Source organism: Mixophyes fleayi, chromosome 5 (assembly GCF_038048845.1).
Source record: "Mixophyes fleayi isolate aMixFle1 chromosome 5, aMixFle1.hap1, whole genome shotgun sequence".
Lineage (NCBI taxonomy): Eukaryota > Metazoa > Chordata > Amphibia > Anura > Limnodynastidae > Mixophyes > Mixophyes fleayi.
Window position 1 is genome coordinate 208,386,475 of NC_134406.1, and position 27,202 is coordinate 208,413,676.

At 39.2% G+C, this 27,202-nt stretch overlaps 1 protein-coding gene across 2 annotated transcripts in view; it reads left to right on the forward strand.

Annotated features, from left to right (window-relative positions):
- Nucleotides 1–598: 598 nt before the first annotated feature.
- The window catches only part of LPIN2 (lipin 2), a 71,451-nt gene continuing 44,847 nt past the window's right edge, over nt 599–27,202 (forward strand). The window contains exon 1 of one of the 2 annotated variants that reach the window (XM_075213369.1): nt 599–788. Coding sequence is in view for 1 of the 2 variants with exons in the window: in XM_075213368.1 (XP_075069469.1) it covers nt 20,675–20,809 (135 nt within the window). In the remaining variant the exon portion in view is untranslated. Of the gene's footprint in view, nt 789–20,436; nt 20,810–27,202 lie in introns of those variants that run through there. The other variant, XM_075213368.1, reaches the window with a different exon arrangement.

Genomic DNA, 27,202 nt, shown 5'->3' on the forward strand with positions numbered 1-27,202 from the left:
GGGCGCAATTTAGGAATGCATTAGGTTCATTTGGTTAAAATTGAGGGCTCGGGGAGCAGCATTTGTCTTTCTAAGTTACGGCTCTGCCAACAATCCTTCCCCAACCTCTCTAGTCTCTGTCTCTCAGATCGACTTCTCCACATTGTTATAATAGTTTTTATCCCACCAGATATTGAGTTATTTAGCATGTGCCATGGAAATTCCTGCTGTTAACTATTCTGGTGTTAATCCCTGACTTGTTCAGGAAGTGTATTAAACTGTTTAATTCTCCAGGTCAGAAGATTCCACCCATGTTTATACAGGTGTACCAGCTATACAACAGCCTCAAGAGACATAATTCAGTAACAAGGAGCAAGTTATGTAATTAGCACCTGAGTGTGCGGGTTTTTTTTTTTATCAACTATTTCTACACTCCCCTTATTACAGCTCCCCTAGAATAAAGTGCAACATTTTTCAACCCTCTCCAACACCTGCCAAGTGACAAAACCAAAACTTTACAGCACCCCAACCCCCGTCCTCTGTGCAACAATGCTGGTGCAGGAAAGGGGGGAGGCGGAACATTCATGTACAGTGCGACGGCTGGTGACATCACCCGGCCCGCCTCCTCCAGTCCTGGAACTCGCTTCTCTTGCCTGAGACACCGGGAGCTGTGGAAGAAGGAGAGAGAACCGATCCCCGGGCGGACGGACTGTGCCACGTTCCATTCATTCCCCGGCAAGTCGTGGAGCAGCTGCGGGCAGTGCAGACAGCCTCACTGCTGCTCTCCATCTACATCATCGCCTTACAAGGTGAGAGGTCACCGGCTTGTCTCTCTCCAGCATGTTATGGCTGTGCATCTTCATGTATTCTCCCTATGGCTGACATGCAGGTCCCATTGAAAGCAATGGATTGCGGTGAAAATGAGTTTATGGAGGTGGCGCCGCCGCCTATTTATAGCGTCATGTGTGTGTTTGCTGCCTCCAGGTTTGCCTTGGGTCTAACAGCCTTAATATTCACTATGTGATCACACATAGCAGTAACTATTCCTAATAGCAAGGGTCAGTCCCTAGTTTAAAACATTTGTTCCTGGCCATGACACTGTTATTTAATACCAATCAACTATACAGTTTAGATTGTCAGAAGTAATTTTTTTATAGTCACCTTTTTATTTTCAAATCTTAAGTCAGTATATCTTGAAATGGATCATTTTCAAAACATTTAAAATTACATTGTAAGTAGTCATGATGGATGAGGATTGTAGTGTCTGCCTAGACTACATGGCATATGACATAGTTGAATCCTTCCCAATAGCAAAGTGTCCCTGGAACTTGTATTAAATGTGAGCAACAGCGCCTGGTATGTAAAAAAACAGAGCAAAGTCCTTTTCTGTCCTCAGGATGTCTACAAACCACCCACCGCTAAAATATAGTATGTAAACTAACACATGGTAATTTTTGATTTGAATGTCACTCATCGACATGCTATTTTCATTGCACAATTTGGCTTTTCAGTCCGTTATTATACTTCCCATTTTCTGTTGTTCTATTACTCACTGTTTGGTAGCAGCCTATGCATGTGACTGTAACATAAGTCATTATGTAGTTCAGTGACTGCCAAATATTTGTGCTCGCTGTACTGGTTGTACAGTAGCAAATAATTGTTATAGATAATGTTGTACCTTTGACAGCAGTGAGTAGACAGAATAGTGTTGTGTGTGTCTGTCTTTATTTTCTCTACTATAAAACAGATTTAGTAAACAGAAATTGAAATTTGATGTGTTTATTTGTAAAATATGACCCATGTGCTGTGAACATAGTGCCAACTCTTACAGAGTGGTAGTAAATATCTTTAACACATAATGTCACCAGAGATTTTCTCTTCATAATACTCATGGCCGTTTGAGCTGTAACATGTGCCTCTTAAGGAGGTGGTACTAAAAAATCTTTAATATAATAATTGTGGTTAAATCCTTTTGCTTGCAAATAACTTTCCTCTGAACCTGAATAAGCACAGCCGTCTTATTCCTATATGTGTCCTCTACAGGATTTATGTAGGCTTCAGACACCATTTGTGATGGATAAGGTGAAACCACTATGAGTATAGCACAATACCAATTGTACGATCTATGAACGGCAGTGAATTGCCCATGGGTACTTGTGTGCAACAGTAATTTGGCAATGGCATAGACAGACAAACACTTTTTCGACTTGGAGGATATCTATCTTTAGTCCTTAGCGCTAGTACCCTTGTGAGTTTGTAAGTATCTACCCCAATAGGTGGTAGAACAATAACCAACATGATGGTATGGAAGGATATACAACTGTCAGCAGTTTGCTTCAAGTTAGTAATGTCAAGTCCAATGGCTATGATTTTATTCATGAGCTGTAGAAGAAATGCTTTGACTGTTCACAGCAAGTAGTATTATTGGGCGACTTGGATAAGAAAGAAACTAAGGGCTAGATTTACTAAGCTGCGGGTTTGAAAAAGTGGAGATGTTGCCTATAGCAACCAATCAGATTCTAGCTGTCATTTTGTAGAAAGTACTAAATAAATGAAAGCTAGAATCTGATTGGTTGCTATAGGCAACATCCCCACTTTTTAAAACCCGCAGCTTAGTAAATCTAGCCCTAAGTGTAGATAAATTAGTGGTGGGGGCGTACTGGTTATTCATATCGACCTTGCATTCCACTTTTGAGTACCATTTTTTTTTTCTGCATCGCAAACTGGAAGCAACAAACAAATAATGTTGCTCTCAACCTGTTACATGTAAAACTGTTGAGGAATAACAACCTCACATCTACAATTTACCCTCTTTATGAGAGATCAATCATAATTTTTATTGTTTTATATCCTTATTTACTGTGCAATTTATATATCAATCTTGTATGTCAAGTACATCTCCACTGCTGCATTACTCATGGCAAAACTATATCCTTATTTGCAAAATAACCATGGTACATATGCTGTCTTGCAGCATTGTGAAAAGTGAGAAAAGTTATATGGATACCCAATAGCATCTATACATTGTAGGTACATTTACTCCAGCAATGAAACTATTTTAATTATGGTTTTCTTTTTAAAAGAAAACTTGAGAAATTAGAAATACCTTTACAATGTTGAATAATTCCACATTGGTAGGAAACTGTTAGATCACAAGGATGCCAACTGTATCAGATGTGAAGTGTCATTGCACTCACAAACTGAACGGTTCTGTAAATGTATTTTAGTGTGTTTTGTATGTATGCATAAAATTTACATATATATATATATATTTATTGAACTGCGTTTGATTATATTTCACTGTGTTCTATATCAGTTCATCTTAATATATGATACGATAACATACTTCAATATGGTGTAAATCTACTTAACCTGGTATCTGTCCTCAGTTATCTGTACAACACGGTAGGCTGGGTACACACTACAGAATTTTCCGACCAATGTGTTAACTACAACAATTTTACTAACAACTGGGAAAAAAAAAGTCCCGATCAGCATGCCGATTCATGCGTACACACTATACATGTTTTAAAAGATTTACTCTCAGATCTGTGCTCTACAACTGTCATAACCGTCGGGTGAAAAGATCATGAGGGTATATTTACTGTACTGCGGGTTTGAAAAAGTGTAGTTGTTGCATATAGCAACAAATCAGATTCTAGCTGTTATTTTATAGAATGTACTAAATAAATGACAACTAGAATCTGGTTGCTATGGCAACATCTCCATATTTATTTATTTTTTCAAATCTGCAGTTTAGTAAATATACCCCCATGACCCTGTAAACTCTATGGAGATCCTGATCGTGATTGCATACACACGGCAGAATTGGAAGGATGTTGTTCCTTTTTATATATGTTCACAGTTTGTAATCAAAAGTAGGCAGCGACTCTCCTGTCTGTGTAATAAGTAGAGATGCTTAGGCTTGTTTCTCTGAAAACCGAACCTCGCCAAACTGAGTGCCGAGCCAGCTTAGTACTTTCCCGCTTCCTTGGATCTAAATCGAGGCAAAACATCATCATTGTGTTGTCGGATCTCGCAGGTTTTGGATTCCATAAGTACCTCCCTCCCCAGGAGATCCAGCGCCATTGCTCACACACAAACAGGGGTAGCAGTGTTCTTCTCACTCTCCAGTCTCCAGTGACATTGCTCAGTGCCATTGCTCACACAGAAACAGGAGGGGTAGCAGTGTTCTTGTCACTTGACAAAAATTCACTGGAAATGACTGGAAATTAATGTTATTGAAGTTAATAATAAAGTAGGAACAAAAAATTATGTGATTTTTAGCATTTTTTAGCAATTAAAAAAATAAAATACAGAACTAAAACATGTGAGGGCGGTTTTACCAAAACATTAAGTTAATACAGATCCAAAACCAAAACACGGGGGTAAGTGAACATCCCTAGTAACGAGTGGTATATTGGGGCTGATTCAGAGGAAATTGTTGCAGGAAAATATTTTATTTATGTGTTTCTGTATATAGCATTTGCTTTATCTACGATTTTGTTTTTTGCGCCCCTATTATACCATATTTTAAATACTGCAATATACACATTTGACTTTAAAGAGCCATGTGCATAAAAATAAAAAAATATGAGCAAGTGGGTTATCTAATTAGGTCATAGATTGTATTCTGGTGTTTGTTGTGCCCAGTCAGGAAGGGCTTTCATTAATAAGCAGAACATTGATTTAGGTGAATCAGAAATAGCACAGAGCAGTGACAAGTGATGGCCCTGAACCAACCAGAGTAAGCTTATTATACTGGGAGTTGGTTAGTATTACAATTAAATGCCCTAAACATTGGTACCTGCTGTGAGGTTGCTTAAATGGGAGCTTGTTAAGGTTGTGTTCATTTTACTAAAATACATAATTGTAGTTTTCATTTTATTTGTTTTCCTTTTAATTCTTTTGATGAATTCATTGCATTTTGATAATAAAAGTGGAGATGCAATTTGTTATTGAGGAGGTAGAATTAGCTTTGTTACCTATACTCCGTTGCAATAATCTAGAGATGAGCGAAATTATGGGGAAATGGTAACATGCGGTTTTACAAAGGGGTGAAGTTCCGGCGATACAATCTTTAAGTTCTGCTTTTTCTTCGTCAATCTGCACTGTGGGCCTCATTAAGGGGGGGAATTCAATTTTCGGGGTGTGCACCATTACCGTTAGTACGGTAATTTTAACACTGGTTTCGGCTCGGGAAGTTGCGAGCAAAAATCAGCGTTGAAATTACTGTACTAACTAATAATTTGAATCAATTACTATAGTAATGGTAATGATGCGCACCCCGTGTTGTTCTAAAGAACAACGCAGGGAGTTAAATTCCCCCCTTAGAGTTGGAAGCAAATCAGAAAAAATTGGTGGTAAAATTGCTCCTGGGCGAACCATCAGCAACATTTATTTATATAGCGCCAGCAAATTCCACAGTGCTTTACAATTGGTGACACACGCGGTAATTAACCATACTGAGTAAAACAGACAAAGAGGTAAGAGGGCCCTGCTCCCAAGCTTACAATTCATAGGTGTTGCAATGCAAGGGGTGCAAATGCATTTGTTTGTTTTGCATGCTGGGAAAATGCAGGCTGTTTATTACATCTAGCACACAAACATTGGGCAGCTTTATTTTTACACTACAGATTACAGTTGAGCTAGGACACGTCCCCTCCCAACTCTAAATCTGTCCACACATTATAGAATTGCTCCCCAACACCCCCCACATGCAACGGGTTTGCCAAGATGGACTTTTTCTTTTTTTGCTCCTAAATCTAACACACTGCAAAATGTAATGTCTATAAACAGAGATGGGACAATGGTCAATTCAGTCTGCTGTGTGGTGTTGAGACTGAAGGACACCGAAACACAAATTCCCCAGCTAAACATGCTAAATTTTGCAGTCATATGTGAAATGGGGCTAATACGTTGTGGATCAGTTTTGAATTGAATATTCAGCATGTAGCCTGCTATGTACAGCAAGTGATAGCAGCAGAGAGGTGTGCTCACGGGGAGCGGGGTTTGATAGGTAATTGCCTCTATACTTGGCACCGTATATTGCTCAGGTGGTTACTGTTGGCACCAGATTTGGCTCATTTCATTTGTAGTTGCCACCAGAGATGTTTCAGAGATGTGTTCTTGGTACCAGCTATGGCTTAATTTTCGATAGATTGCACATGATGATTTTTTCTCTAAGAACAACACAAAGCCAAAACAAATCTGAAAGGCATTGTTTGTTTGCTTTTATTTACTGTTTTTTTCTTATATTAAAAGATATGTTGCTTACATGATGCCCACCAGAATGGGCACAGCTTATATAATGGTCAGGTGAGGGGCGGTTGCATAAATGACCACTGCTCATATAGGAACTGCACAAAGTGTTTAAAAGTAGTATTTCTATGAACTCGTATCTCCTTTAGTTTGGGCATATTGTAGTTAAGGGGCCCTGGCTCCTAACGCTTGAATTTACCTGGGGTGGGTAATGGTCAGTAGAGAGGTGGGGCGGTTTTCCAGTATTCTGTGTGTACACTGCTTGTATTGTGGCCACGTAGCAGCAGCTGATAGATTTATTTCTGATTACCTGATCATTCAGGAGGGGTTGAGTATGGAATGCGGCCCTCCAGCTTGCAGTCACCTCCCATTGTTTATCTCACATAGGCCTATACTGGCTGTCCCTGGTGTAGGGTGTCACCAGTTGCTTTTTAAGGTCAGACCACACATGTTGCTTCCTTTATGGGCATACGCATGACTGGCATGTTCAATGTCACTTGCACTGGGCTGTTGTAGCTTGAAAGCATTTGAAGATAGTTTCCTGTTGTGCAGAAAATAAAATGACCTATGGCATTAAAAGATATATGTTGCCGCTATGATATGTACTTTGTGTGATTTAGATAAGTGCAATCAAGGCTACAAACCGTGTAGTTAACTTTACATTTTCTGTTTCTGTAAATTTGAGCTCTATGTGTGTCTGGCGTCTCATGAATTCTAACTTGTGGTCTGTGCTAGTTGTGAGAGTGAACCTTTTGCCAAGTGGGAAACCCCTTTTTCTGTAGTGTCTTTTTTTTTTTTTTTTCACAATGCTACAAAGAACTTCTTGTTCTGGTATGAATGACCAGTGTGTAGTTTCCAGTGTTCGACAGTAGTTGGAAATGTAAACTGAGAAATCCCACCATCCCAACCTAGTGTCTGGACAAAAAGACCTTTAAGTTTTTTTTTTTTTCCTTGCTAAATGCCACTACAGTTCTTAGTAAATGACTCAAACCAATCTGATTCCTAGGGAAACAAGCAGTGAGTTGGTGAAGGCTAGCTTGCGTTTTCTTATGTGGTGATAAAAAAAATGGGTATAGTATGTGTCAAAATAGATGTGGAGATCATTACAACTGATGCTCCAAATAGAGCTTAATTATAAAATAAAAAAATGAGTTTTACTACCAAACCTTCAAGTGAAGGGTTAATGGTATGTATTCTGACCTCTGACTCTGAGAGCCGCAAGCAGATTTGGATCAAAGAGTTATGGTGGTTAATATAAAAGATTCAGTCTTCCCTTTGCTTTATTCACAATTCTCTCTGATTGTAGGTGAACCGTGTTCCCCTGGGTATTTTCCCTCCCAGGCGCAAAGAGAAATTATATAGTAAACTACTACACCTGTTTTACTGTTGTGGTTTTCTGACTTGTGGGTATTTCCAGTTGCTGTAGGTCAGAAGATCAGCTGTAGATGTTAATATAACTTTTACTGTACTGTAAAAAACAGACTTATAGGGACTATATTGGTGGTGGAGTGGTGCAGTGATCGTCGCACTTGAGAAATGACAATGTTGTATAGTGCGCTGGCAGTGGCACATGGCTCGGGCATCACATGACCAGCACCATGACAGCCGGAAGTGACCACATGTACCTTCAGTAGCTGCGGATTGAATGCCGGCAGTGTGTTTGAATTCTTCCAGTACCAAAATGTTACAGTAGTAGCCATGGGGCCCCTTACTTGATGGCCTCATGTCTAACCCTATGGGTGACGCTGATTACTGCTACCTGTATACATGCTTTCTACTTTTCCCTGTTATGTTTTTTTTTAATGAATTTTAATAAATCTAAAATTTAGAAGTTAGCACCAATTGGTTGACGGTGATGATAATTGATCTTGTGAACTTTTAGGAAACCTGACTCTCCCATTTCTACTATATCATTAAAAGAAATTAAATAATAACTACTAACTTGAGTGTCTAACTTGAGTTATTTCTGTGATAATAGATGATTTCTTACTTGGATCATTTAAAAGATCCTGATGCATTCTAGATTTTACTGGGTGTCTCCTAAATTCAATGTTATTTTCTCCACCTCTGGGTCTACTTACCGGTTCAGCTTTAAGTAACGCCATCCGACCAATCAGGCGTATGCACTTTCTTTAAATGTGTTGTGAGTTTCAATGAAGTGTATGATTTACTGTCCTGCATGAGAACATGAAAGTGTGGAAGATTATAATGATTTCTCATACTCTGGAGTTTTGCATGGATCTCTTTGAATGTATAAAGCCAATTCCAATTACCGTACAGAAATGCAATTCTCTGAATTTATCTGGGTGTTTTCCCAGTAGACACATAGCATTATTGAAATCCTGCGGGTAACGTAGGACTTTTTTTTTTTTTTTTCTAATATATGCATCCTAATATCATACCTACTTAACAACAAACAGTCTAATTTTATTCTATAAGGGCCATTGCATTACAGATGAAGCCATGTTGGAAAGATCACTGTGCCTTCCACACAAGCATTAATATTTTCGTTGGTTGACCAAACAAAATGTAATCATTTTTGCTGGGCAAAATAATTAGGCCGCAGTGAGAATTGGTTGTTTGTTATAGTGTGCCATTGACTTCAGTTGGTACCGAATTCTGCATATTTTGAGCTGGGAGGATTGGGGGCGTTGGCCTCTCGATTCATTTTATGGAAAAAGAATTCCTTTTGCAGGGCAAGATATATACATGAGATTCTCTGGGTGGACCAGGGTCATTTATAGCCACTACCTTGGTATGTGGGCAGCCACTGGGCTTCCTCTACCCCCACCTATAATAAGGCACAGCTTGTTTCTGTTAGGGAATGAACAGAAAATTTACCAGTATCGTCATGTAGGGAAAGATGCAATTATAACTCTAGCTACCCCCTTTGGTAGCTGTTGTACTCAATACAAGTTTATGGTTCCTACAAAACATTAGATTGTAAGCTTGTGGATTTGATCATTTGTAAGTTGTGACACATTATGTCGCTTGTTTTTCAACTTGTCAGTGTATCAGTTATTATTAGAGATGGGCGGGTCCGGTTCTCCGAGAACCGAACCCACCCGAACTTTGGGTATCCGAGTACCGAGCTGAGCAGCTCGGTACTCTCCCGCCCATTCCGAATCCAAATCGAGGCCGAACGTCATTGTGACGTCGTCGGATCTCGGGACTCGGTTCTCGCGATACTTCAACTTTATAAATACACGCCTCCACAGCAATCCATCGCCATTTGACAGAGGGAGAGAGCAGGGTGTAGTCATAGGCTAATTAGAGCAGGGACAGAGAATACCATATTGTTCTTGCAATTGCTCTAACCAAAATCGCTAGTGCAGAGAGGAGGATAGAGGTTTATTATTTTTTCTTCATATTTGGCACTCCCCAGCGCTTTTGGGGTGTCCCCCATAATTGTGCATTAATATTTCTGGCTGTCAAAAGTCATATCTGTCAGCAGTATCTACTAAATAATTTGTAGCACACCTCAGTGTTTTTGGGGTGTCCTCCCTAATTGTGCATTAATATTTCTGGCTGTCAAAAGTCATATCTGTCAGCAGTATCTACTCAATAATTTGTAGCACACCTCAGTGTTTTTGGGGTGTCCTCCCTAATTGTGCATTAATATTTCTGGCTGTCAAAAGTCATATCTGTCAGCAGTATCTACTAAATAATTTGTAGCACACCTCAGTGTTTTTGGGGTGTCCTCCCTAATTGTGCATTAATATTTCTGGCTGTCAAAAGTCATATCTGTCAGCAGTATCTACTCAATAATTTTTAGCACTCCTCAGTGTTTTTGGGGTGTCCTCCCTAATTGTGCATTAATATTTCTGGCTGTCAAAAGTCATATCTGTCAGCAGTATCTACTCAATAATTTTTAGCACTCCTCAGTGTTTTTGGGGTGTCCTCCCTAATTGTGCATTAATATTTCTGGCTGTCAAAAGTCATATCTGTCAGCAGTATCTACTCAATAATTTGTAGCACACCTCAGTGTTTTTGGGGTGTCCTCCCTAATTGTGCATTAATATTTCTGGCTGTCAAAAGTCATATCTGTCAGCAGTATCTACTCAATAATTTGTAGCACACCTCAGTGTTTTTGGGGTGTCCTCCCTAATTGTGCATTAATATTTCTGGCTGTCAAAAGTCATATCTGTCAGCAGTATCTACTCAATAATTTTTAGCACTCCTCAGTGTTTTTGGGGTGTCCTCCCTAATTGTGCATTAATATTTCTGGCTGTCAAAAGTCATATCTGTCAGCAGTATCTACTCAATAATTTGTAGCACACCTCAGTGTTTTTGGGGTGTCCTCCCTAATTGTGCATTAATATTTCTGGCTGTCAAAAGTCATATCTGTCAGCAGTATCTACTAAATAATTTGTAGCACACCTCAGTGTTTTTGGGGTGTCCTCCCTAATTGTGCATTAATATTTCTGGCTGTCAAAAGTCATATCTGTCAGCAGTATCTACTCAATAATTTTTAGCACTCCTCAGTGTTTTTGGGGTGTCCTCCCTAATTGTGCATTAATATTTCTGGCTGTCAAAAGTCATATCTGTCAGCAGTATCTACTCAATAATTTGTAGCACACCTCAGTGTTTTTGGGGTGTCCTCCCTAATTGTGCATTAATATTTCTGGCTGTCAAAAGTCATATCTGTCAGCAGTATCTACTCAATAATTTTTAGCACTCCTCAGTGTTTTTGGGGTGTCCTCCCTAATTGTGCATTAATATTTCTGGCTGTCAAAAGTCATATCTGTCAGCAGTATCTACTCAATAATTTGTAGCACACCTCAGTGTTTTTGGGGTGTCCTCCCTAATTGTGCATTAATATTTCTGGCTGTCAAAAGTCATATCTGTCAGCAGTATCTACTAAATAATTTGTAGCACACCTCAGTGTTTTTGGGGTGTCCTCCCTAATTGTGCATTAATATTTCTGGCTGTCAAAAGTCATATCTGTCAGCAGTATCTACTCAATAATTTGTAGCACACCTCAGTGTTTTTGGGGTGTCCTCCCTAATTGTGCATTAATATTTCTGGCTGTCAAAAGTCATATCTGTCAGCAGTATCTACTCAATAATTTTTAGCACTCCTCAGTGTTTTTGGGGTGTCCTCCCTAATTGTGCATTAATATTTCTGGCTGTCAAAAGTCATATCTGTCAGCAGTATCTACTCAATAATTTGTAGCACACCTCAGTGTTTTTGGGGTGTCCTCCCTAATTGTGCATTAATATTTCTGGCTGTCAAAAGTCATATCTGTCAGCAGTATCTACTCAATAATTTTTAGCACTCCTCAGTGTTTTTGGGGTGTCCTCCCTAATTGTGCATTAATATTTCTGGCTGTCAAAAGTCATATCTGTCAGCAGTATCTACTCAATAATTTGTAGCACACCTCAGTGTTTTTGGGGTGTCCTCCCTAATTGTGCATTAATATTTCTGGCTGTCAAAAGTCATATCTGTCAGCAGTATCTACTAAATAATTTGTAGCACACCTCAGTGTTTTTGGGGTGTCCTCCCTAATTGTGCATTAATATTTCTGGCTGTCAAAAGTCATATCTGTCAGCAGTATCTACTCAATAATTTTTAGCACTCCTCAGTGTTTTTGGGGTGTCCTCCCTAATTGTGCATTAATATTTCTGGCTGTCAAAAGTCATAACTGTCAGCAGAATCTACTAAATAATTTTTAGCACTCCCCAGTGGTTTGCGCTCAGAATGGATTCAAAGCAGTCCACATATGATCTAAATGAGCAACCAGGTTCTGTCACCAGTCCTGATGTTAGTGTTCCCAGTACGTCATCTGGCCAAGGCGATGTCAAACAACAGAGTGTTTTCAAATTAGTGCAAAAAACAAAAACCCAAAAAAATTTTACTGTATTGAAGCGAAAAAGAAGTGTAACTGAGCAAAAGTTAAGTGACGATAAAAAAAAAATTGCAAGCATGCCATTCTACACACGCAGTGGCAAAGAGAGAATGAGGCCTTCACCTTTGGCTATTAGTGGCAGATCCCAAAAAGTTACCCAGCCTACAATTGGTGCACAACTACTGTTACGCGTCAAAGCCGAGCTGCAAGATAACAGTGAGGCATTACAGGAGAATATTTGCTCTGATTCACAAATGACAACAATCCCTGTGGAGAGTCCATCCAACAGTGGGATGTCTAATCGTGACCATTCTGTTAGTCTACCCATAAAGAAGGGCCCTTTCAGCAGTTCTGCTGATGTGTGCCTGAACAGCCCGAGTGTAGCCGGTGATACACCAAGTGAGGATGACACTTTGTCTTTAGAAGAGGATGTGGGGGAGATTTGGGTATCCGACGATGAGGATGCGGTTGATTGTGTAAGTCCTGCAGCAGTGTGGCACCAGTGGGAGCAGTTCTGGCATGTGAGGTTCTGGCACCAATATGCACTTTCCAAACACAAGCAGGGATGACGCAGGGGGCAGACCACAACAGTTTGACATCTGGGCTGGTTTGAAGGATTTGTCAAAAAAATGTGTGACCTTGACCATAATTCCAACCAATCCTACTATTAACATGCAAAGGATGGTGGAGGGCCTATCAGGGATTAAACTGTATTTTTCATAATTTTCACTAATAATGTTTGGGTGTAATATACACCCAAAGACGAGTGCTCAATTGCTAAGAGTCATTGATGGAGAGGAAGACAAGCAGGCTTGTCTGTAGAATTTGCAGGCAAATTGTGCTGCGTTATATAGGTAACACCCAAAGAGAAGAGCTCCATTGCTCCATTGCTAATTGTAATTGCTGAAATAGAAATAATAGGGCTGACAGTCTTGGTCTAAATCTGCAGTTACATTTTATTGTACCATAGCTCATTGCGAAACTGGAGAGGTGGCAGGGTTTAGTGATAATCTTCCTCCAACAATACTAATTCATCCCAATATCCCAATATCATAGAAGTCTGTGTAGTATGATGTAATTGCTGATAATGGCCTTCCAAAGGGAATGACTAGTTGATTTTAGGGCAGAGCTGTCACGGTTTTTGGGCAATTCTTTTACAGCACAGCAAATATCAAAATGTTTAGCGGACTCATCTGCATCACCACTGGGTGTCTTGGGAAAGCAATTTCTTTTATTACAAGCAGTTGCCAGAGAAACTGAAGGAGAAGACGTCCCAACAAGATGTTGATAAGTCTGGGATCCTTGCAAAGAAAATTAAGTATTTCATCTACAATTAAAATATAGTTAGCACATTTACTTTGTTTTATTGCACACTATAATTTTATGTAGCACCTTTTCAAAATCTATTATTAAGGCAATCACTTGACTCAAGCTAACTGTGTCTGCACTTTCTTCACAGGTAACTACTTCGCTGGACTAAAGTATATTCCCCTCAAATGCTAGTCTTCTTGCAGCTGCTGTATTCTCCTACATGCTGTTGCAGAAACCACAAATTGACCCTAAATGTTTATGGACACAAACAGCATCTCCTGCATGTCATTTTTCAAAAGTTCTGTAACACCAAGTTGATAGTGTGTGCAAAACAGGAAATGTGATGGAATTCAGCCCCGCTGTAATGCTGGACCAATATTGGGGTCGTAATCAGAAATGACATATCCTCAGGAGACTCCAAGCAGGATTAGCCATCTTTCAATGACATCCCTTAGTTTTTGGAACAGTTTGTCAGCTGTATGCCTCTTAGTGAAGCTGCTGATACACAGAGTAGCCTACTTCTCAAAAATGTGATGCACCTGGGTACATGCTGCTGCTGTCCATGCTGGGGAAGGCGAAAGACCAACCCAGTGGGCTTTCACAGTCATATAATCTTTTGTTTGCCCAGTTCCGCTTGTACACATATCTGTGGTTAAGTGTACAGTGGGTAGAATACCATTTTGTCACCCAATAATGACATTTTTAGGAACTTTCCGGTACAGGAGAGAATAAGCTTTTCTAGTAAAATGGTATAGTGATGACATTTGCTAACAGGGACATAACACCTCAATTAAATGTCTTAAACCAACTGTATTAATAGTGGACATTGGACACAGATCTAACGCTAGCATAGTACCCAGGGCGTCTGTGATCCGCTTTGCGACTGGGTGACAGGTTTCATTCTTGCTTCCTCTTGCAGAGGATTGTTTACTTGCCAATTGTTGGGGGGGAAGATTGCAGGTGCTGGGATGTAGATGAGAGAAGGGAGGTAGATTATGCTGGAATGCTTGTTGTTAATTTTTTTTTAACCAAAGTTTCTGATTTTCCCAACAGTTTGCCAATAACTCGCTGAAAAATGACGAAACATGGATGAGGATCCCAGATGGTTAAGGTCCCTACCTCTACTGAGTGTGGCTTTCAAAATGTTACAAATGGATAGACAACTCTTGCCAGGATTCGTGTAAAAATAATTCCACACTTAAGAGGTGGATTTTTGGTCTTATGCCCAGGCATGACAATGGCCTTTTTGTTATCACTGGCAAGAACTGCAGCAATTTTTCTTTTCAAGTGTATGAAAATCATATTGTGACATAGGAGGTGTTCAAAATTGAATAAAAAATGACTGGAAATTAGTGTTACTGAGGTTAATAATAATGTAGCTACAAAATAATACCTAAATTATGTTATTTTAGCACCAATAAATGTAATTTTTATAACAAATTGCAAAACAAAACCAAACAAAACCAAAACCAAAACACGCAATGGCGGTTTTGCAAAACCAAAACCAAAACCAAAACACGACGGTAATCCAGATCCAAAACCGAATCCAAAACCAAAACACGGGGGTCAGTGACCATCTCTAGTTATTATGCAGGATACACAATTAGACAGTATACACAGGAGCCAGGGAAAAACCAATACTAGCTAGACCTTGTACTTTATCCTCTCTCTAAAGAGCGTTCATTAATGCATCTCAGCCTGCTGGCCTGTTCTATGTTTTGAGCGTTCCCATGTAACGTAGTTGTATGTTACCTAGCGTCAATATATGTGAACACTGCAGGCAATTTTGAAATTGACACGAAGCAAAGTTGTTGCTTATCATAAAGTATGTATGTGTGCACATCTTTTTGCTTATTATTTTTGGCTGTCTGCGTCAAAGTGCACTTGCTAGGCTTTTCATAACCTATTTCAAAAGTGCTTGGTTATGTTAAGTGACTCATTATTATTATTTTTTTTCACTTCCTTTTTTTTCCCTTCCTTCCTTTTTTATTCTTAATATGCTTTCTGATATTTACAGATTTGTGGCATGTTGTGTTTACATGTATGCCTAACCTGAACTGGTAACTGCAGTTTGCTGAAACTTAATCACTTGTCCTGGTTTAATGCAACACTTGTATTTTTGTTTCCTTTGCTTGTGAGCGTGTTGTGAGTAATGTTACGCTTCAAGACAACAACATAATCCGAAACAGACCGCACCTTTGTTAATTTCTATACAAATACATATTTGAGTGATTTAGCAGTCTAATCTGGGCTATGGAGGGCTATTTTTGAGCAACACAAATCTGCAACTTTACTCTGGAGATGCATACATACATACATACATACATACATACATACATACATACATATATACATATAGACTGGCTCAAGTGGCAAATGCGGTGGACATAGGTCATGAAAAAAAAAGTTGGGATATTCATAAGATTAAGTTCCCAGTGCATCAGTCATAGTCTATAGTAGTTTAATAAATGGGTTGGTAACAGTGTGTCACATGACATCCTGTCTTATTTCAGTAATGGCTACCAGGCATTAGGCATACACTGATGTACAACAAAGTGTTCATGCGAATATCACAGCTAACAAAAATGACTTTGTTGTAGTAAAGTACGACAATGACGAATTTTATGGGTCTGTCGCTGATATAAATGAGAATGGAGAGTTCTGTGTGCGGGTGATGCATCCAGCCAGAGGTGGGTGGATGTGGCCAAAACAAGATGATGCGATATGGTGCCCATCGGAAAACAACATTGTTAGAAAGGTAAATGACCCTGTACCAGTTAATGCAAGGGGCCTTTTTTCAGTTCCTGATTAATGTATTTGATGGTTACGTGCGTTACACATACATTCCATTGTCGAGGGGATAAGAATGACTTTCCTGAAAATTGTACTAAAACAGTCTGTGTAGTTTATACTTTAGTGCAAAAAAAGTATGTAATAAATATCTGTTGTAGTTTCAGAGAAATCAGACATGAATTTTATTTCAGAAATTACCAAGTCCTATCCCGGGTAAATTCGTTCCATTTAAACAATGTATTATTATTTACAGCAGACAACAATGGTGAAGCTTGTTCACACTTCATATTTTTAGTCACCAGTGGTAGATACAATTGTGGTAAAATTTGCTTCTTTATGTGCATTTTAAATTTGAAGAAATCCAGATGTTTATCACAAACATTGTATCTGAGAGTTACATCCGTTACTTTGGAATTGCCCGTACATATAACTGCTTTTGTCAGAATGTGCTTCCAACATTGGTGTCTTCGCCACTATATTGTATTAAAAACTTGTGTGTCCCTTTTAGCAAAATGCATAGTCACCTTGAAGCCATGCCAAGGAGTATCGGCTCCCCTCCTCTCTAATAAAGTGCAGAACAAGAAACATAAACTAGCCCTGCCTCCCATCTCTACAGAAGGTGAGTGGTGGCTGGTTAGGATTACAGGGCTAGGTACTATGTCAGTGTTGGCTAACCTGTGACACTCCAGGTGTTGTGAAACTACAAGTCCCAGCATACCCTTCCAGCAATAAGCTGCTATATATTGGCAAAGCATGCTGGGACTTGTAGTTTCACAACACCTGGAGTGTCACAGGTTAGCCAACACTGTACTATGTTAATGCTCTGACTACACCACATAGCACCAGAGCTATCAATCTACATATTTTCATTTCTTGTATATTTACATATATGCACTTTTGTACTTACACAAATCTGGATTTTTTTTTCATTTAAAAAACCCCATATTGTTAAATTTGAAAAGAGGCGAAAGTTAATATGAATTTTTGAATTTTAGGTTGGTTATACAATTTTATTTCTTTCATTGGACCGAACAGTGTCACTATATTGTCCCTAGCAATGTTTATAAGCCATAAATAATGTTTGTTGTGCCCTGCTTGTGATGTTGCACATTTTACCATATTTCTAAGCTTCTTTTTTTTTTACCCTGAAATATATATTGCTGTCAATCTCATTCTTATCTGTAGAGGGATTTGATTCGCAAGAGATTGGGAACTGCTTAGATTCCTATATCTAAAGCTATTGAATTAAAGTATTGTATTTACCAGTTTGATGATGAGTAAACTCTATGGTATGTGTTTTAATTCCTGTCCTGTATGTACTGTGTTTGACACATCCCTTTTTATACAGTCTTATTTCCTTTTGGAGCTTATAATTATTTATAAAATTTGTTTGTGCTGTAGTCTAGCAATGAAAGTAGGTGACTCAAGTGTCATATATAAATGACCTTACATGACCCATAATTATCTATGCTATGAATCATCAGGAGTGCCCAAAGTCAGCTAGATAGATTCCAGGTAGTGTAATCTCTACTCTCTAAGACACATCTGTAGGCAACCCTTGAATGGATTTTGTCAGTTCTAAAATGCAATTGAATTTCAGCGATTGTTAAATTGGTTCAGATTCAAAAACAATTTACACTTTCTGAGAATTGGGCCAATCATAGTTCATGGAACATAAATAAGCCAATCAGCAATGCTCATGAATTGTCAAGTGTTTAGCCTTATAAATGAAGCTTACAGCACTCATTCTTCCTGGATTATTCTAAGGGAAAACGTCTGTGAATGCTCATATTTGTGATTGTGACGTGATGATTTCAAATACTTGCACAATACAGTGCTTGCTATATCAGTTGCTGTATGTTTTTACAACTTACTGGTACAATAAATACTTCTTTAGTGCTATTGTGATACACAATGAAAAGCCATGTGTCATTGTAATGTGATCGTTAAAGCTGTTTTCAAATCCTTTTTCCCCTTCCCACTTTCTAGCTCACCCTCCTTCTCTTCCTTCACTCCGGTATCTGCAGATGAAGTTCATACCCTTCTCTCTTCCTCACCCCCCTCCACTTGCCCACAGTACCCAACCCCCCCCCCACCTCCTCCGCTCCCTATCTTGAGGCCTGCTCCCACCTTGCCCATCTCCTCAACCTATCCCTCTCCTCTGGAATCTTCCCCTCGTCTTTTAAACATGCTCTTGTCTCCCCCATACTCAAGAAACCTTTCCTTTATTCCGCCTCTCTCTCTAATTACCATCCTATTTTGCTTCTTCCTTTTGCCTCCAAACTCCTTAAACGGGTTGTCTACAACCGTCTCACCTCCTTTCTCTCTTCTCACTCACTCCTTGACCTGCTCCAATCCGGTTTTCACCCCCTCCGCTACACCAACACTGCCCTCACTAAGGTCACTACTGACCTTCTCCTCGCTAAATCCAAAAGACTACTCCCTTCTTATCCTTCTTGAACTCTCTGCTGCCTTCGATACTGTTGACCACGCACTCCATTTGCAAACTCTGAAATCTATAGGCCTCTGTAACACCGTACTCTCCTGGTTTTCCTCTTACCTCACTGAGCGCTCCTTCTCAGTCTCTACACATGACTCTACATCCCCCTCTCTTCCCTTACCTGTTGGTGTTCCCCAAGGTTCCGTTCTTGGCCCCTTGCTTTTCTCCCTCTACACCTCCTCCCTTGCTGTACTCATCCACTTCTTTGGCCTCCAGTACCACCTCTATGCTGATAATACCCAAATTTATCTTTCATCCCCTGACCTCTCCCTTTCCCTTCTGTCTCGTGTCTCGTGTCTCCTGCTGTCTCTCGGCCATCTCATCTTGGATATCCCAATGCTTCCTTAAACTCAATATTTCCAAGACTGAACTTATCGTCCCCCCTTCCAGGACTCTTCCACACCCCCCTTCCCCTCTCTATTTCTGTTAATAACACTACCCTCGTTTCTGTCTCTCAAGTCCAATGCCTAGGGGTCATCCTTGATTCTTCCCTCTCCTTCACACCTCACATTCTGTCCCTCTCAAAATCCTGCTACTTCTATCTTTAGAATATATCCAAGGTACGCCCCTTTCTCACCACGGAAGCCACGAAAACCCTTGTTCACTTGCTTGTAATCTCTCACCTTGACTACTGTAACCGTCTTCTCTCTGGCCTACCTGATTCTCACCTTGAACCTCTTAAGTCTATCCTCAATGCTGCTTCCTGCCTCTTATTTTCTCTCCCGCTGCTCTATCTCTGCTGTCTCCCTCCAACAGTCACTACATTGGCTCCCCATGGCCTACAGAATTTAATTTGAACTCCTCACCTTTAAAGCTCTTAATCAATCCTCCCCTCCCTACATCTCCAATCTCCTCTCTACCTACACTCCTTGCCGCCACCTCCGCTCTACCTGTGTCCGCCGCCTCACTACTTCGCTGATCACCTCTTCCCACTCCAGGACTTTGCCCGGGCTGCCCCCCTGCTGTGGAACGTTCTTCCACGTTCCATCAGGTTAGCATCTACTCTCAAAGGCTTCAAGCATGCCCTTGAGACTCATTTCTTAATTCAAGTCTATCAGTCCTCCTCCTAACTCTCTTGTCCCGGCTCTCTCCCCCAGTTAGTGCCACCCTATTTGTGCCTCCCCCTTTTCCTTTAGGATGTAAGCTCTCAGGAGCAGGGCCCTCTTTCCTTGTGTGCTCCTTCTTCTATTCCATCACCCTCTGTACCTCTTGGCCTGCTTTCCTAGCCCTGTTTTCTTAAGTTTCGGCTTGCTTCTATTTCTACCATCACTTTCACTCGTTATCCCAGAAATAATTTGATTTGCATTACTATGCTACCTGTATGTGTGTGTGTGTATGTATGTATATATATATATATATATATATATATATATATATATATATATATATATATATATATATATATGTGTATATATGTATATATGTATATATATATAATCTCTCTATATCATTTTTGTTCTTCGGATTTTATGTATCATGTTGTGTCAAGGGTCACTGTTTTCTGTAAATGTCATGTACGGCTGCGGACCCTTTGTGGCGCCTTATAAAAGTTAAAGATAATAATAACCTGACAGCTGCTAGATAGTTCAATGACATTGTGTACTCTATCACTTCAATTTAATAATGGGAGACAAATAGTGCAAAGGAGTACAAAAGAATCATTAACTTAATCTCTGGCTTTTGAGAAGTGCAAGCACGCAGCATGTGACTGAGTACAAGGCCATGCCCTTAACCCAAGAGTGTGTTCAGGCTGTTGTCTCAACATATATGGAGGACGCTGTGTTTCAAACTGAAACTAATTTGTCACTAGGACCGAGATGATAGTTTACCTAAACACAAAAGTTTCCTTTTGTAAGAAAACCACAGTGAGAAACGGAGCTGTCACAGACTGAGGAAGAACGAGCACAGCAAGTTTATGATGGACTGAAGGGAGGGGCTCTGCTTATAGGTTACGTATATATGGTATTGTATGTTTCACTAAAATGTACAGTACTCCAGAGAGTGAAGTGGCAGAATGTGCAATGTTCCAGTTAGCTAGTGATGATGATGATGATAATGATGAATGCAGTGATGATGACCTGCTGCTTGGACAACGACGGACCTCCTTTTCTATGCTGGTAAGTTCTATTACCTTATAACTTACATGATCACGGATACCTTCTATCTTCCAGCACTTTAAAGTACATGTCGTATTCTGGTTTACATTTGCAGTTCATGAACATATGTAAAGGGTGATAAACAATTTCTTATCTGTAATTGCATGCTTATTAAAGTGGGTTATTATGCAGTGGAAAGTCTATTAACGTACATGGGGACAGACCCAGGAGGCAGCAAGTGCACCTAAACAATTTACTGATGGTTCCTATTTTTTGGTAGACATTTCAATTCATGTGAACATCTTAACCTAACACCTTAAGTATCCTCCTGGCTCCTGAATTCTAAATTATTTTGTCACCCTTATGTTAGAGATCATGTCTAATATGTGAATATGAACACATTTGTTCAAGGCTTCTGATTATGCTGGTCATTCTTAATTAACAGAATATGAATTATTTCTCAGCTGTATATACTTATATTCTTGGATGCATATTGTGATTTTATAACAATTTAGTTGAAACCCAGAAGTCTGACTCTTTCCCTAAGTGTCTTTGGTAAAAACTGTTAGGATTCTTAAGCATATAGGTAGTGGACATAAAAATGGAAACAGCTGGATATATGAAGGGCACCATGAACGTTGAAAACAATTGCTGCCACGCAAGTATATCTCTTGCATTAGTTAAGCAAATACCATTGCAGCATGGTCAGGTTACTGTATAAAAATTCTGGACTGCCCTGGTTGCCTTTAAATATTGTCTGCATGGCTGCAACGGGAAACCCCATTGTTTTGGAAGAGGTGTGGGGCATGTTTAGCAGAAGTGTCAATGACCAAGACCGATTCTAACTTGCTAATGCTTCACGGGCAACATAAAGTAATGTCTGCATGGAAATCTGAGGAAAAGCATAATCTGAAAAGGAAAACAGCAGACGGAACATATGCGTGCATTGATTAAAGTTGCTAGGCAAAAAAGCCAAGCAACTGGAGACGAATTGTCTGAAAATTTCAAACTGGAGTGAGCAGCCAGTATGGCTAAAGGTGGCTCAATGAGGGCCATATTCTAGCCAATCGTAATTGGTTTGTAATGGAGTCCTGGACAGTGGAGGAAGCTGAATGTGGTCTGATGACTCCTCCTTCACCAAGTTATCAAAAAATGTGCCCAACTAAAGAACCCTCCAGCCCCAAGTGCTTGTTTATGACCATTAAGGATTCTTGCGTTTCTGTAATATGGTGGAGACCATTTTCCTATCATGGTTTGGTGCAAGGACCATGCTAGCTGCTACTTAAAGGTACTAAGTGATCATCTTCCACCCTTGTTGCAGCACTTTTTTTTACCTGATGGGGGATGACAATGCTCCATCCACAGAACACGTGGTCCTATAAAGGTTTGAGCAGGACAACAATTGTATTTCTGTGTCATGGCCTTTTCAGTGACCAGATCTGAACCCAGTTGATCATTTGTGACATATTCTGGAATGATGCCTGAGGGAGCATTTTATACCACAATCAACCAGACTTTCTTGTGGACACTTCGTCCCTCCTGCACAATTCCAGACATGGGTAAACTCCATGGCATGCCCAGTACTTCATTAAGAGTCTTTATATTGGTGTTTCCATTTTTTTTGTTTCTTTGTTCACTACCTATACTGTTTTTGTTTTTGTTTTTTTTTCACTAGTATAAAAAAGTGTTTTACTTTTCTTTCTACAGTTGCTGATTACACCAACTTATATTGAGTAAACTGATGAACTTTAAAATGATGAAGTGAATAATAACTGATTCTATAGCCCAAACATTTATTAACACACATATGTCCTGTACCTACTGGTTCTATGCAGTTTTCTTTGCTATTTATGTTAATTGGAGCAGGCATTAATCCATTTATTTTTATCTTGTGAATATTTTATGTTGGGTCACGTAGATCTGGCTAGCTTGTGTTCATTCTGAAACTAAAATAGGTTCTAGCTTTTACTTTCACATTAAGAGCTGCAGTTTTATGTAACCACAGACAACTTGGGTTTGAAGAAGGTGTTAAAACGGCAGGAATGTGGTTCTGCTGTTTCCACCACATGGGCACAGATGTGTGTTAGAGTTCGCTTCAGACATTAAAAATTGGTCTTTAAATAATAAAATGAGATAATCAGTAATTGGAAAGTAGTTTTTTACTAAACCAATATTTAATAATAATGCTCACAATGTGCACTGTCTTTAAGGAATCAGGAGGATGGGGACAGAGTAAGTTGGTTCATGCCTATTCTCTAGGCACTAGGCAATCGCTCACAGGCTGGGTCCATCAATGGCGTTGGATGGAAGGAATCACATTGCTGCTATTACCGCTTCCCAGATAATTTTTACCTAAAAATCCTTTAAATAATTCTGAGAATCTTAAAAGTGAAATTAAATGAGGTTTCTCAGTATGGTGTGTGTACATACTCTTTGGGGGGAAATCCATCCCCCGCGTTGTAACGTGGGCCGCACACTATTACCGCTACTACGGTAATTTGTATTATTACTGTTAGTACAGTTATTTCATCAACGCAAATTTTTAATCGCGGCTCACAGACCATACACATTTCCTTCCTTGTAGCTTAAGTGCCTACAACAGGTGTTGGGCCTTCATGGCTGAAGGCTCCATACTGCTTCCTGGGAATTGGCATTGAGTGCTGCCAACAGATGAGTCACCCTGATGGCATGAAATAGAAGAGAGAAGTTACCTTTTACTAGATAGATGTTCTAATTTGGAATTGGGCAAAATATTTTTCCAAGTGTTAACTTTTATCTTCCAGGCTATGTTCTGAACTGTGCAACATCGTAAATATTTCGTCCTTGCCCCCAAACCGTTTGTCATTGCAAATTGATCATCGGTTCATCTGTACGAATCTGTATTCCCACAGTACATGGGAGTTTTTCCCCCCCAAGTGTTTTTTTTAATGTTTTAATGTTATATAAGAACTTTATGTTCAGAATAGTTTTAATTTCCTCCAGCTATTTTCTTTCTGCCAGTGTGTGAAATATATGCTCAGATCTCACAAATTAAAATTGATGCATGAAAAGTCACAAGCATCTGCCCTGAATAGTTATGGAATAATTCATGTTTAAATAACTTCCCCACAAAATAAACAAGATGCTGCAAAGCAGACATCCAGACGTACCATGCCAAATACAAACTTGCAAGTGAGGAATGTAGTACCGTGATGTTTGTTCAAAATTGCTAGCAAAACAAATGACACGCTTTTGTTGTGAAATTCAGGGTGTCTCACATGCCAGATATTGGGACATACCATGTAGTGCGGATTAGCAAGTCACTACGAGTATTTATGTTCACACAAGTGTTTTCTATTGTTGTAATAAAAATGTAATGATCACTAATTGAACTTCCTGCATAGTTCCACATGTGTTCTGTAATTGTTGTTGAAATTCTTCAGCGGAACCATTGGAACAGAAGCAAAAATGTATTTGCGGTGTGAAGATATCTCTCTTGTTATATCTGGTACCTACTTCTTAATCTAGATTACGGTAATGCATTGAAATCTATATAGAACATCACCCGTGCTCTGAATTAGTTACTTTTGTGTGCATGCTTCTTAGTTACAGAAACACTGGGAAAGTGGCAAATGACAGGTATACATGTCCCAAGCTGTCTATCTTCTATGCTTTTAAACCCCATGGAGATTGGTTTGTGTGGGCAGCACTCTTCCCTAAGAGTGTTCAGTTTTAGGAATAAAGCTCCATTTATAAGGCCCAGTCCGGGTCTTCTGTTCTACCTGTCTGACAGCAGACTGGTTAATGATTGCGTCTCTAAGAGGTGTTTAAAAAGTTGTCAGATCAGTCTCGGGGCTAGATTTACTAAGCTGCGGGTTTGAAAAAGTGGGGATGTTGCCTATAGCAACCAATCAGATTCTAGCTATCATTTTGTAGAAGGTACTAAGTAAATGAAAACTAGAATCTGATTGGTTGCTATAGGCAACATCCCCACTTTTTCAAACCCGCAGCTTAGTAAATCTAGCCCTCAGTCTCTCTCGGATCTGGGGAGGAGGTTGGATGCCTCCTGAGAGGCACTACAAATGGTGACCATTAAATTGTATGTTTTGTATGTGTGTGGGACACAAGGTCCTTCACAGTACAGAGGGTGTTCCTTTGTGTTTAGTTAGTGCCGAACAGGCAAACCCCTTTATTTATGTTTTGTTTGTTTTGAATATGGTGAACAAAAACTAGCTGTTGCTAGTCAAACCAAAACAATTGACTGGTGTGATATCCTAGTCTGGTCTGTCTGAAGTGCAACCATTTATCTCAGAAAATGGTAACTCCATTATGATCTTATGAAATAAGTTAAAGGGTTTTTATATGCTGAAGAGGGACCAGATCCTTTTGTATTTTATACTGAAAAAATTGCACATTTGGTAGCCAACAGTTATGTATAAAATGAATCTGTTATAGCTACCTCATGTTTCTGTATGTAATGCTAGTTTAGATTATTAATGCATTAGAATGCAGTTCCAGTGCTACATTTACTTGCGAGTAGAACCTTTATACACTTACCATATTCTGATTTGAGTTTCACTTTGACAATTTCTGGCTCCAGCTATTGTAGAAGGTAGTGTATTTTATCTTAGCTCTGTATGAAGGCAACCCATAATTTAGAATTGTAATAGTGTATGTTCACTGGTGAGTGGTGAGTGATGATTGGTTGCTATTCAGTTCCCGCATATATTGTACTAGGGGAACAATATGTTACAGTTGCCTAGAACATAAAACAGACTATTATATGTAACTGATTACATAGCTTTATCTTATTTTACTAACTTTCTAGTGTTGTCCTGCTTTAGATTTGGTGTTTCAGAAATGCATACACTGGTGTATTTTCAGTGTGTATGGGATTATAAAAGTTCTACTATTTTGGTATTATATGTGCTCACAATATACATATCCTGTGCTGGCATTTGAGACAGAAAGCAATATAATTATTTAATTATATACAACTTTCTCCCAGTAGGATTCCAAACACTTTACATTGTTGCAAAGGGGGAAACAGCCACCTCGGACTATTAGATTGAATCAATCACTTCCCCATTGGAGCGCTAAATTCCCTACAACACATACACTAGGGGCCATGTTTGTCAGAAGCCAATGAACTTGCCAGTATTTTTTTGGACTCTGTTAGAAAACCAGAGCACCCAGCGAAAACCCACGCAAAGATCAATCAAACTATACACAGAGAGGGCCATGATAGGAACATGACCCCAGCGTTGTGAGATAGCAATGCTGACCACTGTGCTGCAGGTTATGTATTATTGATATTGATACAATATTTTTTTTATTTTATAAGGAATTATTACCGAGGGTAACTAAGAAAGAATTCAAGTGCTTAATATTGTTTTGTACAGCGAACATTTCATTTGGAAAACCACATAACCTTTGTGTTTATTGAATGACGTATATTGGGAGGTGGTACTGATATGCACAATAGTTGAGCCATTGTCAGAGTTGTGTAACTTTTATAGATTATGACACACTTGTCTTTCATGACCTGTTGATGTAGTCATTTCATGTCCTTACACAGATCTCACTAATAAGGATGTAACCTGTCAGTTTCAGGGACGTAATGATGTAGCAATACATATATCTTAAAAACATGTTATTTTGCTGAATAGAATAAGAGTAATTTCATTTCAGAGTATTGATCTTTCCCTTTAAAGTCTGTGGCTTGTGTTATAATTGTATTCTGGCAGGACGGCTCATGTTAAAACCTTAAGCAAGCTTTAAAACTAGGCTCTTGGTGTAGAATAATTTGTAATGATTTAGTCGATTTATAAAAAAACATGAATAAAGTGAAAAGGAACCTCCTTATTAATGTGGTGTTTTATTCCCTTAAACCCTGACAGCTGACACTTTTTCATATGCTTTACCCTAACAGATCATATTTTCAGTACTTGCTTTTCTTAAGTTTTCAACATGTTGTTTTTCTTGCCTATTGGGCCTCAGAATATGCTTTATACAGCATTGACATGGGGGATGTTTCTTAATGAACTACAAGGCAGTGTTGTGCTGTTTGGAGCACGTCAATACTGTGTTTTCTTAAATTGGTAAGTCTGCTGTTCTGCTTGCTGTTTAATTAGAGGGGGTCTAGTTCTACAGAAATGTATAATTATGTGCTCAGGGATGGCTGTTTGCGTCACATTACAGTTGTATGCAGAAAAGACTGCAGTTCTCTTCTCTGTGTGACATTACTTTTGCCTAGTTATTATCAACCAGTGTTTTTCTTTGCTGGAGAAGTACTGTATTTTCTTGGACTTTGAAACATCCCTGCCTTTGTTTTGCTGTGTATTAGCAAAGTTACATAACATAAAGGATTATACATATTTACTGGACCCTTGAAAATATCTGATGCAGATAATACATTATTACTTCAGCAAGAAA